Source organism: Ylistrum balloti, unplaced genomic scaffold (assembly GCF_031769215.1).
Source record: "Ylistrum balloti isolate Yb309-2 unplaced genomic scaffold, AGI_CSIRO_Ybal_v1 Utg369626, whole genome shotgun sequence".
NCBI lineage: Eukaryota > Metazoa > Mollusca > Bivalvia > Pectinida > Pectinidae > Ylistrum > Ylistrum balloti.
In genome coordinates, this window is record NW_026781894.1 from 940,617 (window position 1) to 961,846 (window position 21,230).

The 21,230-nt window shown below is 34.1% G+C and overlaps 2 protein-coding genes across 2 annotated transcripts; both read left to right on the forward strand.

Moving 5' to 3' along the window:
- The first annotated feature begins 485 nt into the window (after positions 1-485).
- Positions 486-6,086, forward strand: LOC132551279 (neuronal acetylcholine receptor subunit alpha-6-like). Its single transcript, XM_060215407.1, has 6 exons — positions 486-510; positions 1,681-1,880; positions 2,406-2,450; positions 3,570-3,682; positions 4,604-5,139; positions 5,545-6,086. Exons 1-6 carry the CDS (start codon positions 486-488, stop codon positions 6,084-6,086), a joined length of 1,461 nt encoding a protein of 486 aa, XP_060071390.1.
- Positions 6,087-12,924: 6,838 nt separating this feature from the next.
- On the forward strand, positions 12,925-18,877 carry LOC132551288 (acetylcholine receptor subunit beta-like). Its single transcript, XM_060215418.1, has 6 exons — positions 12,925-12,984; positions 14,378-14,527; positions 14,969-15,013; positions 15,395-15,507; positions 17,657-18,204; positions 18,432-18,877. The coding sequence occupies exons 1-6, from the start codon at positions 12,925-12,927 to the stop codon at positions 18,875-18,877; spliced, it is 1,362 nt and encodes a 453-aa protein (XP_060071401.1).
- Positions 18,878-21,230: the final 2,353 nt, after the last annotated feature.

The following is a 21,230-nucleotide window of genomic DNA, read 5'->3' on the forward strand; positions in this document are numbered from 1 at the left end:
AGTTTTTCCCTATTTGTAGTTGTGTTGCAGGCATATATGTACACCGCACACAGTAAGTGTGTATTAGCACCAATGGTGGTCTGTGTAACCTGTGATCTGCTGGTAATATGTTATAACGATAAAATCAATAACTGATAGGGCCACTAATTAACTTCTGAGTTTGGTGTGGTATCATAATTTGACCTAATAGAAGACGAGTTAATCTGGCGAATGATTTTGACGAAGTACCACACAATTCTCGGTTATTAACCACTGTCTGACCGAATCTTTATCCTCGAATATCCGTCATAATTTAATAACCAAGAAACCATAGATCATACTTGTTACTTCCTACATGCCAAAAATTTAAATTAAATATATAACAGACATATATGCCAGTGATTCTACTTTATGACGTACATACTATATAATTATAAAGGTCTACATCACACAGGGTTAAGTTTGGTAATATATAAATTTTACCTTTTACAGAAGTGGTAGTAAACATGAAATTCATTCATTCTTACAAGTGTAAGTCAGAAAATCATAACTACTAAACCTATGTTTATCTAATGTAATTTGTCACTTTTTTTTGTTACTTGAAGCTTTGCTATTACATTTTCGCATGAATTATATTGATAACAAATACGAGACAGGTTTTATCAGTTATATTAAGCGTTCTTACTGACAGAGGGTATTAACAATGTATTATACATTATCCTGCACTTGGCACTGCCATTGCCAGAATACGCCGAAAGCTGCTGTATTTTAGCATGTGCATTAATTTGCCGAAATATTTTTTTACATGATTTCCTGCAATTGGCACTGCAATTTATTGCGAAATTAATAAAAGCTGATAAAATATATATGTGCATTCATTTGCCGAAATATTTTTTCAGGCAAAATTCAAACTAAAGTTGAACAATAACCTGATGAAATTATATTAGTCTGAATTTTAAAATAAATTTTGCCTGATAAATAGAAAACATAAAAAAAACTTCTTGAAACATTAAGCTGTATTTTAGCTCTGGAAACAAAAACATAATTGGTCATCACTTTTACCTTTCTTCATTCTCTCCTAAATACAGCTGATATTTTAGATACTAACTATGTATTCTCTATTTACATCGACGGAAAATAGAGTAGTGGAATGATAGCCCACTCGTCTCGATTGTAATGTGGATATGTTATTCAGACATCTTTGGTCGAAATTGAGGTTCACTGTACATTTGTTAACCAAACAGACATTAATGCTGATTTCGTTTAATGTAATGAGGGGATTCATTTCAGGTGCTGTCAGTATTACAGAGACAGGAACATGTCACTGTATCTTAAATGTGTGGTGTACTTGATTGTTTATTTATCTCATTAAAATCCACATTGTTTTCTGTTCTCTCGGAATTTCTGTCCATATTTCATTTACGTTGCTAAACCATTGAGGTCTGTACCATGTTTTTATTTGCCTAATTGTTTATTAATTGATTGATTGATTGATTGATTAACGAAGGACTATTCATTTTTAAAAGATACGATAATAGACAACTATAGGATTTTCAAAGTAAAGCATTCTCTAAATACATTTTCCATTATAGGATGCATGATCGAAAGTTATATTTCTCTTGAAATCAATAATGAAATGTAAAGTTGTTCTCTGCTGAAATAAGGAACCGGAAATCTTTATATTTATATGTTATGTTGAAGGCCTGGTATTGTGTGTCGTCTTGCAATTTTCCGACGTCCAAGGTCCCCCTCCTCCAGGGGGTCCGTCTCCGTACAGCCGAGCTCTCGAAGAGACTCTCAGGACCGAACTGTTCACAACCAATAACTATCAGGTCTTACAGCGACCGTCAGAGAGAGTCGAGGTACAGGTGTCTCTCAGTTTGCTCACAGTCAACGATCTGGTCAGTATTTTATTAACGATCAGAAAATATCATTTATGTATCATATGATAAAACATATGCCATGTGATAGCATATATTAAATGAACCATATGATAACATATTCTATTCATCATTTGGTGACATATTGTACCATTGGATAAAATATTCTAAATGTCAGCTGATAACATAATCAGTGTACTATCTGAAAACGTAATCTATGAAGCAAAAGCCAACATATTCTATAAACTACATGATAATATATTCTGTATAGTATCTGATATAACATTCGATGTTCAGAATAACAGCGTTTAATAAATTTGTAGAATGTAGACTATTTTTTATTGTTAATACAGCATTTGATTCATAGCATTCGGAGAATCACCATAGAAATAAATAACTGATAAACGAGAATAAAAATATTAATATATCTAAGTGATTCAAATAGAAAAATAATTAAATGTCCAATGAGTTATTATAAAACTAGTAAATACTTAAAAGGAAACAAAAACATTCTAATTCTCATACCTAAACTATTCACTATTTTAGGACATTCGGGACCAAACGTTGTCACTGACAGGATTTTTCACATTTGTAAGTACAGTCATCTTATTTATCATTATATAGTACTAACATCACCACTACATCCGTAAAAGTACTATAATCATCATTCTATCACCTATTTAGTATTCACTAGTACTCAAGTTCTCTCTGATTGTCTCCAGTTCTGACGTCATTTTATCACCTATTTAGTAGTCACTAGTACTCAAGTTCTCTCTGATTGTCTCCAGTTCTGACGTCATTTTATCACCTATTTAGTAGTCACTAGTACTCAAGTTCTCTCTGATTGTCTCCAGTTCTGACGTCATTTTATCACCTATTTAGTAGTCACTAGTACTCAAGTTCTCTCTGATTGTCTCCAGTTCTGACGTCATTTTATCACCTATTTAGTAGTCACTAGTACTCAAGTTCTCTCTGATTGTCTCCAGTTCTGACGTCATTTTATCACCTATTTAGTAGTCACTAGTACTCAAGTTCTCTCTGATTGTCTCCAGTTCTGACGTCATTTTATCACCTATTTAGTAGTCACCAGTACTCAAGTTCTCTCTGATTGTCGCCAGTTCTGACGTCATTTTATCACCTATTTAGTAGTCACTATTGCCCAAATTCTCTCTGATTGTCTCCAGCTCTGACGTCATTTCATCACCTATTTAGTTGTCATTATTGCCCAAATTCTCTCTGATTGTCTCCAGCTCTGACGTCATTTTATCACCTAATTAGTAGTCACTAGTGCCCAAGTTGTCTCTGTCTCCAGCTCTGACGTCATTTTATCACCTGTTTAGTAGTCACTAGTACTCAAGTTCTCTCTGATTGTCTCCAGTTCTGACGTCATTTTATCACCTATTTAGTAGTCACTATTGCCCAAGTTCTCTCTGATTGTCTCCAGCTCTGACGTCATTTTATCACATATCTAGTAATCACTACTTTCCTTGTACTCGATGCCTGGTTAGTTCCAGTTCTCATGAAAAGTCAGATATTGAAAACTGAGATGGTCACTCAGGTCATTGACAGTCATTCTTGGCATCCAATAAGTTTGCATTAAAAACAAAACATAGCATAATATATTTTGGAATTTACCTTGATTTGAAATAAAGAGAACACTTTAGTGTTATAATTAACTTGAAGTTTATGTTTAACTCGGTCACGTGACAGTACTGGGAAGATGAAAGACTTGAGTGGGCCTCGGATTCCACATATGACAACATCAGGTTCCTGTTCAGTTCGGAGACGTATGTCTGGCGCCCACCACTGCTGATAGAGAACTCGTGAGTTGGTTTTTTGTTTCTGGAAAATACATCTGGATAAAGAGAATAAATTAAAATATTTTTTTCTTTATATCTCCGAGATACTTATGTACAGTTATTGGCATATTATTATTTTAATATCAATAAGCACTGGAAAAGATTAATGATAAATAATTTAATACCTGAGAAATTAATCACGTGATGTTTACAAAATATATATTTTTTGATATTTATATCCACAACAAGTGCCATTAACATTCATGATAGAAATAAAATATGCAAAGGGATATCAGTTGCTGAGTATCAACAGGTAAGTTTTACATGTAAATTTACCTGTTGGAATTGACATTACTTTAAGGCAAAAGGCTATAGTCTCTATGAAAACAAATTGCTCTGTAGGGAAATTGAAAATGTAGGTGTTCAGAGATACCCCCGCGAAATACTGTAAAGCACTTAAACTTCGTGTGTGATTTATCTTCGCGTTATTATGCGAGGAAAGTCATTCGAGCAATTCGGTGATTTGTATGAAATTAACAACTCTGAGTGGTATCCATCTGATTCCGTCTTCATTATAACTTGATTTTATTTAGTCACAAGAGCTGTAAGACACATTATTACCTTACAGTCAAGGCATCTTCAGGGTCAGAGAGGGTTTGTAATTCTATAGACAGAATGGTCCACGTCTCTAACAGGTCATCAAGCGAATTGAAAGTCATTTCTAGATCAGCGTGCGCGAAATCATATATTTGCGAATACGTCTGAAGTGATTTGTTCGCGAAATCTTAGTAATTAGCCCCGCAAAATTAAACAACTATACAGTATATATATTTCTTTGAAAATGGCTAATCATCGGTTTCATGTATTCTATATGTCCTTCTCAGCTTTAGTACTGTTACTGAATATATCTATACGAATATATTCGTTATATTCACATTTTAACAGAGTTGAAGATGTATCCATCATTAGTGACAAAAATGTGCCAATGAGATTCAACAACAGAGGTCGCGTCACGTGGAATCCGGCAGGGATTTACAAGGTTGCGTGTGAGGCAGATACACGGTACTATCCCATGGATATACAAACTTGTAATATCACCGTCACAGTCTGGGCATATACCCAAAACGAAATCAACCTTCGCTTCAAGGAAGATCCATTCGATTTAACATTCTATTCTACCAATGGTGAATGGCAACTGATAGCCACAGAAACTATTCTCCCTGAAGCAGTAGCACGAGGAGGGCAGAGCTTTTCCGGACTTGATTTTCAGATCAAACTGAGACGGCGACCAATGTTTCACATCCTCAACACACTGTTTCCAGTAGCATTGATGGCAGTTTTAAGCGTCATGGTATTCAAACTTCCGGCAGATTCTGGAGAAAAGATAGGATTTTCTCTGACAATATTACTGGCCTACACTGTGTATCTGACACTGATATCGGAAAACATCCCTAGTACTTCTGTAACTGTTTGTTACCTGTGTAAGTATATTTTACTCAATATCAAACATCTATTTCATAAAACAATTAATTGTATTACCAGAAATTGTACTGCTTGTAACAGTATAAAATCAGCTTTATTTATAAATCTTTCCAATATTTGAAAAAGTTGTTGATACACAAACAACAACCATTTTCTCTTCTTATAACATCCATTAAACGATATAAATGGTATTCACAGTAAGTTAAGTCCTTAAGTCTATGTGACAGGTAGATAAAAATAAAATTAAAAAAAATCAGATGAACAATGATAAGTTTCACTGTCATTCTCTGTCTCTCTTAACAACACTCCGCATTTTTTCACAGAAAATAATTTTTTTCCGAAACATTTCCAGGAAATGAGACTTATTGCTATTTTTCTGCTTATTTCTACCCTTGGTGTTGCAGCCCTGTATCTCGCCCTCACACTTAGTCTTGGCTCTTTGAGCGTCCTGTGCACCATCTTTGTACTGAACATCTACTTTCGGTCGGACGAAGAGGAACCCATCCCAAAGTGGTTGAAACAACTGACAACGAAAGTAATAGCGCGAGTGGTTTGTTACAAAAACAGATGTTGCTGTGTCACACATAAGGATATTCGGATACACCCTACAAGTGAAACGCCCTCTACGGAACCGGAAAACATAACTTTGCAAGATGTTGAAAAGACTGATATAACAACGAAAAATGTGAGAAAGAGAAATAAAAAGAATGACGAAGTTCCTCTAGAACCTGCATCACCCACCCCTTCGTCGTCGTCCGGAACCTTACTCGTGGTCCAGGAGGACTTTGATGAACACAATCTGACATGGCAAGAACTCTCTGTCATTTTAGATAGATTGTTTTTTGTCATATTCATGTCAACTATCATTGTGTCGACTGCTGTTTTGTTCTACCTTATCCTTAGGGAGTGGATAAATGCTGAAGTGTCTGAAAGCGCTACCGATTGACGAGATTCTGTTGAGTACAATATATCCAGACGTGCAGTAATCATGTCCCGTTTCTTGTTTTTAAACTTTGCACTGTAAATATCAGAGTAGAACTCTCAGAGTGAAAAGATTTATTATTTTTTATTTAGTTATGGCGTCATGAATTTTCTATGTGTTGACAATAATTATGATATCCGACACGACACACTTTTGTTAGTCATGAAGTATTTATCACTTTTCTCCATCGAAGCATGTACTTATGTTTTCATTTTTCTGTATATGACAATGTTAATCATAATCACCATTTCAATATAAGAGCCTGATTTGACTTTTAAAAACAGACGTTTAAAAGTCATAACTTGTTATCATCCTGTGAAATAGTCAAAATATTTGAAGGGAGACAACTCTCATTCGATACAAAATCGCCCCTAGTTAACATTATATCATGTCTCATGTTTGGACTTTGTGATCAGATAGACCTATCTATTCACACATTTCATAGACAATCTCTTAAAACTGTGTTTGATATATTTTTTGATAATGGATACAAATCAAAATATTTCTTGAGTCCATTTGCAATGTGGGCAAAATTTCATCGAAAAAAACAAAAACAAAACAAAAACAAAACAAAAAAACGGACAATGTAACAACATAAAAATATAACATCATTAAAAAGGAAAACTCTCAAGTATATTTATCGAAGAAAATTAACTTACTTTGCATGGACATTGTGCTTGCAGTATTTGAAGCTGTAGAAACAGATTCACGCATATACAGTAATTATACAGTTCAATATAAAAGCAACACGATACACACAGCCTGAAAAAAATGACGTCATCTTTACATAAAAACACTGTATACATAATATATAAATGACGTCATTGTTATCAAGCCAACATTACATAAATGACGTCATTTTTAGTACATGCCGACGCTATTTATTAGTATTTTCGCTTCTGATATTCCAACTTCATTCGTACAAGACAGTCTGTATCCGCGACCGATTAACACATATTAAAATATAGAGCATTCTTTAAATATTTTATGTAGGGTGATCTTGTACAAGTGTGTTTATATGGTTTATGTACACGTCTAGTACACATGTGAATTGTAACAGGTATCGTACACAGGTGTTTCATTTGGGTATCTTGGACTGGTATATGTGGGTAAACTAGTTCACGTGTTTCTGCTTGATAATAGGTTCTGCAAAACAGTTTGATAAAATACTATTTACATGTATGATCCTAGTTTTAAAATATTCATTACATTAACATACAACACACAGGTAATTATTTCTATTTTTTCCTTATTTCCACAAGGTATAATATCTGTGAATATGATGTTGGAAAGGGAGATAATTCTCACAAATTATGGTTGAATTTATCAAGTAAAATCATTCGGTGTAGAAATAAGATACAATAGTCTAGTAGGTAAGTCAGTAAGCCTCACACTCAGCATTTCTGGAAAAAAAAAACATTGATTACACTACCTGTGAATCAATGATACAGATTAATAATCTGGAACATCGCGATACTTCTAACAGAGTCCAGAAATTTCTTCATTAAATTATCATGGGACCAGGTACGACATAAAGATTAATGAATTCGAACTCAGACTGTCGGCACCAAATCACACGAGAAAATATTTTCAGCTCTGATCCATATTTCATTACCTTAGTAACAATGACAACAGTCTTCAATATAACACACAATCAAAACATCCTCCTCATCCTCTTCCTCCTCCATATCATCATCATCATCATCATCATCATCATCATCATCATCATCATCATCATCATCATCATCATCATCATCATCATCATGAATTAATGAGTAATAAATGGACTTTTAGATATAAAATATAAATAGATATAAATACGTTTAATTTTGTATGTTGATTAACAAAATGATAATTACATTGACAAGGCTGGTGGTCTGATAATTATCGATACAAAAACTTACTAAAAAGGATATATGAATAAATGAGATTGGTATCTTGATAATTAGACATTACCATCTGAGTTGGCAACCATTTCAATCTCGATTGGAGAATCGGCATAAATGATTCTTCAGATTGTAAGACTTTGTGCAATACAGTTTATCTTTGCCCTGATAGAATGCGCCTGGCCGGGCCTCCCGCGTGTTGTCTAGTGAGGTAGTAACCAGCTGCTACAAAGGAACCCCGCATTAAAATATCCCATACTGTTTACAGGATGCTAACCCCAACAAACAAACAAATCGTCGGATTAACGATAATTGTTAGACCGCAAGAGTACCTGTAAACACTCGCAGTAAATAAAGTACGATGTGACTGGTTATTGAATTGATTTCTAGTACATAACACTACTACAGTTTATGGAGCAAGACATATGCCTCATGGATTATATATAAACAAACCAGTCAGGTAAGACGTTAGTACTCGTGTAATTACACTCGTCAACATATCGAACGGTGTTCCCGTCACAATCGTGTGAAGGAGGATTCTTACACCTATGTACCACGATGTCCACCTTTAGAATAGCCGTACTTTGTAAGTATTCAACTTAACTGTATGTAAAAATCACGTTTGAAAAAAAATCAGCAATTTAATTTAACATTAAATTTATTACGAGTGCGTTGTTTAAGTCGTAGTCGAAAGACGTTTTCTTTATTTACAAGCTGACACCAAATACCAAAGTTCAGTACAAGCATAAACATCCTTGCGCACGTCAGTAGCAGGAAGCTTGTATTTATCTTACACTGCATCACACTATCCAGTTCTACAGCTGATTTGGCCGTCGTCGACCAAGCCATTTAAAAAGTTGAAGATCACACCTGACAATATTCTTTTGAAAAGAAAAGAAAATATCATGTTAGGTTAACCATAGGAAATATTTCGAAAATCAAAGAATATTTTTCAAGTTTATTAAATAACAAAAAAGTATTTCGATCTAAAGGGGTGATGGACATCGAAATGGTTAAGATTTTTGTAACATGACCTCATAACACAACTGACAGAAAATTCCCATTAGAAAGTATTTTTTTGCCTCAAAAACTGAGATTTTTTGTAAACAGATAAACGTGAGAGTTTTCATCGTCCACTTCTAGCGTTTATTTTTTCTTCGTCACAATTTTTAACTGCATTGAATCGAATGAGAAGCATCTCTCTAATTATTGTGTTTTCTTTTCTACCTTCACTCAGACAAATGAGAAAATTGTTTTCCATTAGATTCGAAGTAGAGCTGTCTTGTAAAAGTGATTTGTTAATCTGTTGAACATATTTTCTGTATTTCACAGGATAGTAAGATGATTATAGTTATGTTAGTTATGAACTCGTAAAATGATACTAGAAATGAGCAGGAATGTGTTTTGGGGTAACATATATATATATATTTTGTGTTTTTTGTTTTTTGTTTTTTCTCGTTTTTGTTGTTTGTTTTTATTTTTATGTTTGTTTGCTGTTTTTTTGTTTGTATTTGTTATTAATTGTTGTAAGCATTGCTTAATCTACATGAACCTTGTAGATGTTTCTCTAACATCTGTTTGTCACTCTCTTGTCCATCTCTCTTCTTTTATTATTTTCTTCTTTGTCATTCTGCATGAAAGTTATAAAGTACATGAATATGGGAACCATAGGCCTTATACTATGCTGTGAATAAAGAATCTGAAACCACAAAACCTCATCACGTTTCTCTCTACCTACAATCAAAAGGTAAAATAATGTCCTGTTCAAGATACTGAATGGTGACACTGAGCATTTTTATCATGCGAATTCACTGAATACATATCTGTAAATAAGAGAATAAGGAAATAATTTTCTTAAAGATAAATATAACAATATTTTGAAGTAAGTATCTAAGATACTGATATATTTTCATAGCAACATTCTCCTGGCGGCTTCAGGACGCCGACGATAGTATGGTTCGGTGCTTTGTAATCTAAAGCATGCTTGAAGAGACTACACTGCTTCAGTAAACTCCAAGGATGTTTATTGTGAGGTTTTCACCTGGCCCCACTTGTATAAAACATCTCAACTTGAGATTTTCCTTAGCTGATATCTCCTCAAAAACGGCTTGTATAAAATTTTCTCAAGGAACAGGAGGAAGTCATCGGCTAGGATGGCTGGAAATTCCTTGCGGAATTTTCATACAAGACATTTTCAAGGAGATATTAGCTGAGGAAAATCTAGACTTGGGGAACTCATGTTCAGATGTTCTATACAAGCGGGGACTGTTAATGTAGGCTAACATTGAGATTATTGAGGCAAGTTCAACTAACCTAGTAGTTTAACTCGCCTTTCAAAAACTACTTCTTCTTACCATACCGGTATTACATTTATAAATATAAATAAATCCTTGTTAAATTATAAAAGCCTGAAGGAGTAAATAAGATAATATTTTACAGATTGAAATTTTATTTTATATCTTATTTCACAAATAATATGTAAAATGTTATAAATATTAAACATAAATTTAAATTACATACATATAATGACAGCTTTATTCAAAACTAGACAAAACTATAATATTTTAATCTATATATCAAGGGCAGCAACTCTTAATGTGCACAGATCACGTCGATTAACCTCGTGGGCTGATGTGATATGTGTAATGCACATTTTATAAATACCTTTTGATTTGCGTTATTTTTATCTTTTAATTTGCATTATACTTGCATAAAACGGAGTGTCCACAAGCTTTACGAAATCATATCTTTATTGGGAATCACTGTTGTAACATACATATTCAGGAGAAATAACTCTTTATGTCCTTTCTCTTGTCAACAGTCGAAATTGTTACAGCTGTTACTGGTTGGGAAACCATGAAAAAATGCATCATTTATGACGGATTTGTCAAATTGGTGTATTAAATATAAGATTTTTGTAGTTCATGTAAATTATGTAGGTCTTGATTGGTATTTATACCTGACAGCTTACCGTATGGACTGTGACTAACCAGTAGCGAGAATCAAGCTCACCCTCGCTTCTGGTACTATCAGTATTAGTTCAATAATTGGTTGATAGGTTTTACGTCCGATTTCACCGGACGCGATGGGATGACTTTAATCTCCGCTGCAGTAGAGTCTTAAATACTGTTTATCGAGTAGGATGTCAGAATCAGGCCATGACTCAAGATCTTATTGGAGCAAAAAGTATTAAACCTATTTGTATACAATGCAGGCCTCAATACGGATGTTAGTGTGTCTATTATTATCTTTGAATATATACTGACAGGCAAATCACCTGTCATCAATATCTAAAAAGTACTTCTTCTTACAGAAAGTTGTGTTTTTTTTGTATATGAAGGATAATTTTTATATGAAGTGTTGGGTATTTAAAATTTAATAATAATTTAAGCAAACAAAAATTCTTAATATTTATTAATTCTTGTAGCACTTTATGTATTTTTATATTTTAAACAAAATAAAATGTTAAACATATGAATTTAGGTTATTTAAATATATAATTTTGAAATATAAAAATCATTCTTCAAATTAAGTAGGGGAGGTAACTCTTAATACACATCTTACTGAGAACGCGTTTACTAAAATATATATTTACAGTACAGTAGAGAAATGAGAAATAAAATATATCCGCGAGGCCGTTTACTATCGACTACTTTACCTTACGATTTCAACAATGACCATTTTTTTTTTCATATTTCATATTTGAAAACCTCTTATTTCAACTGAAGTGTATATCGCAAATTTCGTACCACTGAACCGTGTTACGATGGGACTTATCAGTGATTCCTATTGTTGTGTTTCCTACGGTATTATTCGGTTAGAGAGAAAAAATATATATATACATACAATATATAACAAAGAGGATTCTAAAAAATACGGATACACTTATTTTAATCTGGTGGTCGGAGATTTGATGGAAATATAGCTTCTTCTTTAAAAAATGATCACATTTAAATCAATGATATATTTGTCAAATGTTTTACTTTAATTTTTTCAGGAAAAATAACTGATTACTTAAAAGAAATTTCATAATCTTCATAAGTTGAAATACATTTGAATTACCTCAGTTATTTTGTTCAGCAACAACTTATATGAAACGCTATATCTATTTATATATTTACACCATGAAATGATATTTATGATTTTATTTCATTGTGTATATATATGTAGTCCAGCGTTTCGTGGCCTCAGAATGCTTCTACAGATACTCCTCTTTTGTTCCAACTAATGGATTCGATTTATGATGAGAGACATACAAAAAATAAAACGCAGAAATGTTACAATTTGATGGTCCTAGAGAACATCTTTTATGACATCCATATTTGTAAGTATCATCTACAATGTATATATATCGGAGATAAGGACACTAGTTACGTTGTTATATATAGAAGACTTATGTTCTATCAATATCTGGTCACGCTGAGAGGAGTATGTATTCCGAGTAAAATGAATTATATTCAATCTATTCTGTAGCTAGTCTGTGGGTAATAAATCTTCATGTCTCCCCAGCTTATGTGTACCCATCTCGTTTTCACAATTCTGTAAAGTATTTTGACAGTAATATCAGCACGAGAGCATTATACTATTGAATCCATTTGAGTGATACAAGCAAGCTTCATTGTGAAGTAGATACCTGATTTTGAAGATTTGCCCATGGACTGACTTGACGATAGACCGTACCGGATAAACTCGAGGAAGACAAGTTAAGAAGTAAATAACACTACAAATGTACTTTTGTCATTAATCATTTAGAGTCCGTGGAGACAAATAGTGTAGCAAAATCGGACATTAACACGTCTCGCAATCAATAGTGAGATGTAAAGAAAAATCACTTTCTGAAAAATATTGCTTTTGTGTGAATAAATAATTTCAAAAATGTGATTCAGTGAAAAGGTTTGACACGGCGGAGTGCAAACATGTATAAAGTCCAGTTCCTTCCGGATGTTCAAAAAGATATTCTTAAAGTAAAAATTAAGGTACTCTCTAAACCGTCACAAAAATGGTGATTTGATAAAAAATACTATGATACATTCCACAGACTAGTGACGTATTAGTGGCTGCGCATTGTAAATGTCTTTCATCATTTGAAGATCATTTTATATGTAAACAAGCTTTACATCATTTTTATCTCAATATATTTTTAGCTCACGATCTCAATGGTTTCGTATACTTCAAAAACCCCAACCAAACAAAAACCAAAAATCAAAACAAAAAATTTATCACTCCAGTAGAGCCCAACTTTAAACAAATAAATCAACAATTACTGCTTACATTGGATATCGTGCTTTTCACTCTCAAGTAGTAGTAATAATTATGCCTACACCAACATTTATCTTGATAATCACATTAATTTTCTTTAAAAGTGTTAATGTGTCGGAACGGAAGTTTGTGTTTACGTGGTATTACTACGTATGCTACATAATCCTACTGTCATTTGACGATCGGAGTCAGAACTGGGACACACAAATTTACGATATAAACAGTTTTCAAATCTACTGCTCGATGTATTCTACCATTTAAAATAATCAATTTCAAATATCGATTTATTATTTTCTATAATTAAATTTCTACTGATTTCGCCAAGTGAGTTTGAATACAAACACTTATAACTTTGTACACATGTACACACACAAACACACACATATATAATTCAAAACATACTGACAGAAAATGTTGTAAGGAACATATCACGGTAGTTTGATAATTTGTCCTGATGTCTATCGCTGTATTTTGATTTCATGGTATTCATGAAGACATGTTTTAACAAATGATAACATCTATCGGAAATCAATAAGAAAAACACCATATACATGTAATAAAGAGAGGAGTGAAATGATTTAAATACATATATAGTTTCAACTGATTGCTGTATAACTAATTTGTCTGTACTTATATACTTACTGAAACAAGCCTCAGGTGTGTGAAGACATGTGTCTGATTAGTGTGACAGTAAACAAACTATACTTAAAATATTAAAAAAGAATTTTTCAATTTTTTTTTTCATCTCCGGCCTATACCTCTGTATCATACCTTACACACATACGTTATTAGTCACTTTCCCTGTTGTCTCACCACCAGATAGTATCTCTGTATCGTACCTACCATATAGAAATTATAACGTGATTTTACCTGTTGTCTGACCAATGCCACAGTGAATACATCTGTATCATACTGACATTATCACGTGTCTTTCCCTGTTCTCTCACCAACTGCTAATTCCTCTATATTGTACCTTACATACAGATGTTATACATTGTAAAGTGAATGTCCTTGTTCTCTCATCACCGGACAGTTTCTCTGTATCATACATTACAAACATCATCCATTTTATTCTTGACAGTGTGTGTTTCTGTATACCAATCCGTGCAGATCCCCTTTCCGCTGACTGCGCCGGACTATTCCACAGATCTTGAATCCCAGCTCCGCTCTAGTCTGTTTTCAGGATACGAGGTGCTACAGCGACCAGACAAGAATGTACAGGTTCGGGTCTCCATCACTCTCCTGACCGTTAACGAACTGGTAAGTAACTACTATAGAAAATCCTGAGAAATGGATTTGTAATAAAAAAAAATGATTAAATCGATTTACTGACGGGTTAAAACTACTTGTAAATCTACGTGTACAATTTTCTAATTTATTGATATATTTTATATGTAACTATCTGAAACTTACGACTTCCAGCATGTGTTTGCTGCACGCGTTTCACTAACTGGTTTGACAAAATTATATATATATATATATTTATGAATGGTGTCCTGTTGTTAAAGAGAGTTACTTCCCTTAGTATTATCGGTTGCAAGTTCTACCAGGTTTTCGGTAAACTTAGTGTCTGGATTGTCATTTATTCGGTTTTAAACATTTGGAATTTTGTAATTACCATGTGAGATTACCACACGGGCAGATGACCTGATCACGTGATGTGATTGCCTGGCCTGTCACATGACTTTCTTTTTATTCCAGAACATCAAAGACCAGGCGCTGTCAATCACTGCCTACTTTTCAGTGGTAAGCATTGATTATGCTTTTAGCTCAAGTCTGTAAGTTTTGAAATCTTTAAAATGAAAATGAGTTTTGACATAGGTGTTTCATCGTGTAGCAGCTGTGTTAAGTATTTGTTATTTTTGCCGATGTCAGATTCACTAAACATCCCCAGGGCTATAATTTCATTTGAAGCATCCAGAAATCTGTCAAAATCTATCTCATTTCATGTAAGTAATATTCAGTCGGGTGCTAAATTACAGACAGCCATAATAAAATAAAATAAAATAAAATAGAAGCATACATTTGTCGTGTCATATACGTTTTCGAAGTAAGTAAGCTACTTCGGTTACGTGAACCAATTACCTTCATTTTCTTCAAACTGATCTTGTCCCTTTGCTCTTACAGTCATGGAAGGACTCACGTTTGATGTGGGTCACCAATTCCAACTACAGCAACGTAATGTTCCTCTTCAGTTCAGAGACCTATGTATGGAGGCCCGCTCTCATCATAGACAACGCGTGAGTATTTTATGGAGGCCCTCTCTCAACATAGATTATGTGTGAGCATGTATGGAGACCCTCTCTCAACAAAGATTATGAGTGAGTATGTATGGAGAGCGTATCTCAACATAGATAGGTATGATGATAGCAATCTATGTACGGAGGCCCTTTCTCGTCATAGATAACGCGTATGATTATGGATATTATGTATGGTGGATATCTCTTATCAATGATATGCGTTAATGAAAAAGGGGCGTACTTAGTTTTCTGGTAGTAATATGTTGAAAATATTTCTTCAATGAAAATGATATATGCTATATACATGGAAACATTAAGTTCTGTACACGTAAGAGGATGTATGCTTTTTTAAAAGAGATAATCGGACGCAATGGCTACATATAATAACAAGAACAAGCTGTAAGTATATTCACTTATTTTATATCCAAGTTTGCCTCGTGATGAGATGATGAGATACGTATTGTATATTTAGCTGGTATGTCGTGGGTGGTTGTCATGGTGATGTCCGTCACCTGTCACATCCTCCTAGGACTAGAGTTAACTATAAAACTTAAGGAGTGATCTCTTCATCCAAGATTCGATAATCAACACGAAGGCTTTACTTTCAATAATTGATGTCACAGATAAACATTAAAGAAAATTCACTTTACTTTTAGGCAATCAACTCGATAACTCCCTTGTGTGTTCCTGACGAGATTTAACGAGATTATAATCGCATACATTAGTACATAATTTTAGCGTGAAAAAAAAAAAAATAGCAGCTACTGTGTGAGATATGAATAAATCACGTGCTACCACAGCCCAATGCACACCTATCCCCTTTCATGGGTAATCATTGTGCATTGGACTGTGTTAACAAATCCATAAGAAAAGGAGAGACAATTAAAAATTATTGATGATTCTATCGATAATACAGATGAAAAGATCCATTCTAATTATTAATACAAGTGTAAAACGAAACGAATTAAAAAAAAAAAAATACTTAGGAACATGCCTTGAAGAAGTTAGGGACACGTATTCTTCAGTCCGTGAACTTTGTTAATCTGCTTGCAGAACATTAACTGCATTGGTTGTGAAGTACTCGCATGGTGAAATTTTTTTTCTTTTTTTTTTTGTTTGTTTTTATTTTTGTTTTTGTCTTATTTTTGTAAAATCATACAACTCTTTACTTGACCATGTACTAATTTTCTGTAATGGTATCGACAGTATAAGGACGTGGCATATAGATACATTTTGGGTGCTTCAACGAGTAGCATTAAGAAGTGATAGGTATTGGATTCCTGTAATGTCAATCATACAGTTTATACTGTCCAATTTTTGAGTTTTGAGAGTAATGGTAACGGATTAGTTAATAAGGTATATAACTGGATCCGAAACTTTAGGAAATCTTTGGAATCTAGTGTTGTTAAAGAAAAGTTTTCACATAATGTTGTTTATTCTTATAACAAACAACATAAACAAAAACAGAATAAAAAGCTATACAGCAGTAAAACATGGTGCCATCTTCTCTGGGTGGAGCTTAGAATTGAATCACAGGCCTGACCTTACGTCCAAGGCAAAAACAAGAGCGCTCTTAAGTGTTTGATAGAAGTGGCTTTATTACCTTAGCCACTGAAACTGGTACATATTCAAAACCCATGGTTTCTATAGAACAGCATACTTATAAATATTATGAACTATATCTTCCACACACATTTTTATAAAAGAGCCCGAATAGTTTGTTCTTAATAGAGATATCAGCCGATGCGCATACTTATTTTGAAAACAATTTGGAATGTAATCAGAGTGCATGCAATTTTTAATGAGTTTCTCTGCCAAACAAGAGCATAATGATCATAGTATAAAGAGAAAACTGTTTCTTCAGCATTTACAGATCGTTGGTGACTAGGTAGTCCCATTGGCAGAGCGTCTGTATAAAGTTTGGACGGTCTCGGGTTGGAATCCCGGTCTTGCCGTGCAATTCCCGCTCCTATTACATTTGCTGCTTGTGACCAACCATTGTTTTAAGTAGGTGAATGATTGACAAGAGGATACCCGGACCTTGGTTGTAATAGATTATGTCTTTATCTCGATGAAATTACGCTGTTGTTGCTATATTGCATGTACTGCAAACTTATCTGAACATTTACTTCTGTTCTTTTATTTCTAGGGTAGATGACCTAATGGTCATAAGTGACCGAAACATACCTATCCGGATTACATCATTGGGCCTCTTGCATTGGAACCCAGCAGGCGTGTATACTGTAGAATGTAACTCGGATATCACTTACTATCCTCTTGACATTCAGACGTGCACATTGTCTCTCAGCTCTTGGGGATACACAAGCAACGAGATAAGTTTAGTGTATGACACTGATTATGGGCCTGGCATAGACATCGACTCCTACAGTGAAAATGGCGAGTGGGATCTCGTCTCCAGTTACGCGGAATCGAATGTTGAAAGCAAAACACGTGGATCACAAACATTCTCAAACGTGAAGTTTTCCATCGTTCTGAGGCGCAAACCGCTCTTTCATCTTCTCAACACGATATTTCCTGTTGCATTGATGGCGTTCTTAAGTGCAATGGTGTTTAAGTTACCACCCGACTCCGGAGAGAAGATCGGCTTTTCTCTCACCGTATTATTAGCGTATGCTGTGTACTTGACTTTGATCTCCGACAACATCCCAAGTACTTCTGTAACCGTCTGCTACTTGTGTGAGTATTCGTATATTAAATGAAATGAGGACTTTAGGATGTCAATCAATAATATGACATTCTGACTATAGTATTATATTTTTCTATAAAATATAAATCTAATTGGATTAACCGAGAGGTCTTATTACTTGCTTTTAAGGTTTCACTTTTTGTCCGTATTCTTCTCTTTCTCTTTCATAAGTTTTGAATGGAAACGTTATCGTTTTTGCTTTTTGCTTAATCTACAGCTATCTACTTGGCGATGATCTTGACCTTTGGGTCTATCTCTGTGATTTGTACAATCCTAGTCCTTAACTTCCACCACCGCTCCAACGAGACAGAACCCATTCCGAGATGGCTGCAGATGTTTGTCTTCTGCGTGGTTGCTAAGGTCGTTTGCTGGAAGGGGCATTGCTGCTGTCGAAAAAGAAGTGTTGGTCCTCTCTCCGAAAGCACCGAGGCCCAAGCTACACCAATAAAACATATCAATATCGAAGGCAACGAGAATGTCAATACTGTCGCAAAAATCTCCAAGGAAAACGACGACGACTTCGACGAGATTGATGATGTCACCTGGCAAGATATTGCCGGAATCTTGGACAAGTTTTTCTTTTTCGTATTCATGGTGTCAATTGGTCTGTCCACCATCATCATCTTCTCACTGCTGATGAACAACTACTTGGAAGCTTATTGAACAGATCTGATTTAATAGAACAGAATCTGAAAGAACGAGTGCCTTTAAATGGTTTGAAATCAAAATTTTAGACAGATTATTGTAAAAGTCATTCAAATGGAGGTACATTCTACCAAGCGATGTGTTTGGGAGAGAACATGTTGGTTGAGGGTAAATCATGCAAATTCTTCTTGTCTTGGTGAAAATAATATGAAAAATACGAATGCAACAACAATATCAAATTTATCAGACAGGCGATACTTATTCAGAGAGAGTTGAAAAGAGACATGATCAATAAGAATCATAATAACTGTGACGTAAAAGCTGTGTTCATGAGGTGATGTAAGTTGCCTATATCAAGATCATTGAAGACAGTTAATGATGTTTACATTGGATCAAATTAATCATCCATTTCATTCTTGAACGTGAAGAGAATTTCAGCACAAGATGGATATACTTCACGTGGAAACACGAAGTTCTCTCAGTGTATGACTTCTTAAGAACCTTACTCCCAAGATAACTGATAACGAGTCTATTGTCATGTTTCTTATCTGTTCATTATATTGTTGAGTTGACATGCATTTATGATGTCCATGCTCTTGTACAATTGTTGTGACGTCGGAATCCACTCACCTCTATGGATAAACATGTTCGGAATAAAGGCAGGAGTCATATGTGATATGACAATAACAGGTGCATTTTGTCACGGCATGTTTTCAATCATAAAATATACGACAAATAACTTAGTATTTCGGGTATTGTATAATCAATTATTTTCATGGGGAAGACATTTTTGCTTTTTAAAATTTTTGATGTAAATCGTGAAAATTTTGATCCGTGAAAATTACCACCTGAACATTTGCTTTGTATTGTTATGGTGAAATTTTGTGATTCTTTAAGATGAATTTTGTAAAATATTTTATTAAATGAAAGGTTATAGTAAAAATCACGATGTTATGGGGTCGAAAGATTCGGATCCATTTCTGAACTTTGTTAAACATTGGTAATTCATACAAACACCTACCCACCCTAACACACATATAGACTCATTTATGTATTCGTTATTTGTAACATTCGGTATCATATATATATGCGTGTGTGTGTATTTTGTGATATTTGTACGTGTATAGGGAAACACTTTCTAATTTTTGTCTAATCTGTTTGAATGTTGAAAAATCCTCAGCATACAGGGGTCTTTTTATACATTATATTTGCGCTATATAAACCATAGATGTTTGTTAAAGAAGATAGCTTATTATATGAACTTTTATTTTATGTTTACAATAATTGTGAAATAATTCTTGTTGGCCAGGATGGAAGCACTTGAGTAGTCTTACTGTGGGAGGAAACCGAACCTGGGGAAAATCCACATGGTCGAGCATGTGACCCCATACCTTTTCACGTCCATTCCGGGAATTGAACCCCGGAGGGCTAGGTGAAAGGCGAGTGGGTTACCACGTCGCCGCCCGACCACCTTTATTAAATCTTATGGAAAAAGTAAATTGCAAAGACAAAGTGTGCATATGAAGTAACTCTATGCGTTAATCCCTTAGCATTCATCCTAATGCTTACCCTGTTGATGTAGATTTCCCGTGAACATTCAGTCAGCGACACTTCAAAGAATACCGGTATTTAACGTTCATTAAGAAAGCATAATTTAATCCAGATATTTATTGGAAAGGTTTCTTATTTAATTTATTGTTATTGATTACTATGTCCCACATCACCAATTGTTAACGTCATGTGTTACACAAGCAGAGGTATACTTTTGTGGATTAAGGTCTGCAATCGATCAATAGCGACATCTAGGTGAATGTTAATCTTAATAACTTATCTCAACGTGTTATCTACTTCTCCCGTCATGCGAATATATGCCATATTAAAAAAATCGTGTTAAAAATATCAGTATTTTAAAAGCGTTTCCAAGTCATTGCTAACTAATATATGAGTTGTGATGCTTAACACCGCTGACTGACTCCGCGTGTAAATGCAATTTCTAAACAGTCTTCATTAATGAGTTCTGAGAATCGACACTTCATAAGAAAACATTTTTCCTAATAAGTATATATTATCCTTGCAGTCATTTAGAGAGTAGCAGAATTTTCCTCATCTTTGTTAAAATTTTGCAACCACTCTAACGAATCTAAAATTTGAACTTATTTGTGCAAAAGATAAACAAATATGAATTACAATTTTGAATATAGTGATAATGTTTTTGAAAGAATTGGTAAAGCATAAAAAGTGTATTTTGAACCTAGAACTTAAACTTCGGACGCAAGACTTAATTTTTTTTTATTCAGGTACTGTTTTGCTCTTTGCTATATCTAAAGTTTCGTGATTTTAGGATTAACACTTCAGATATGAATTTTAATGT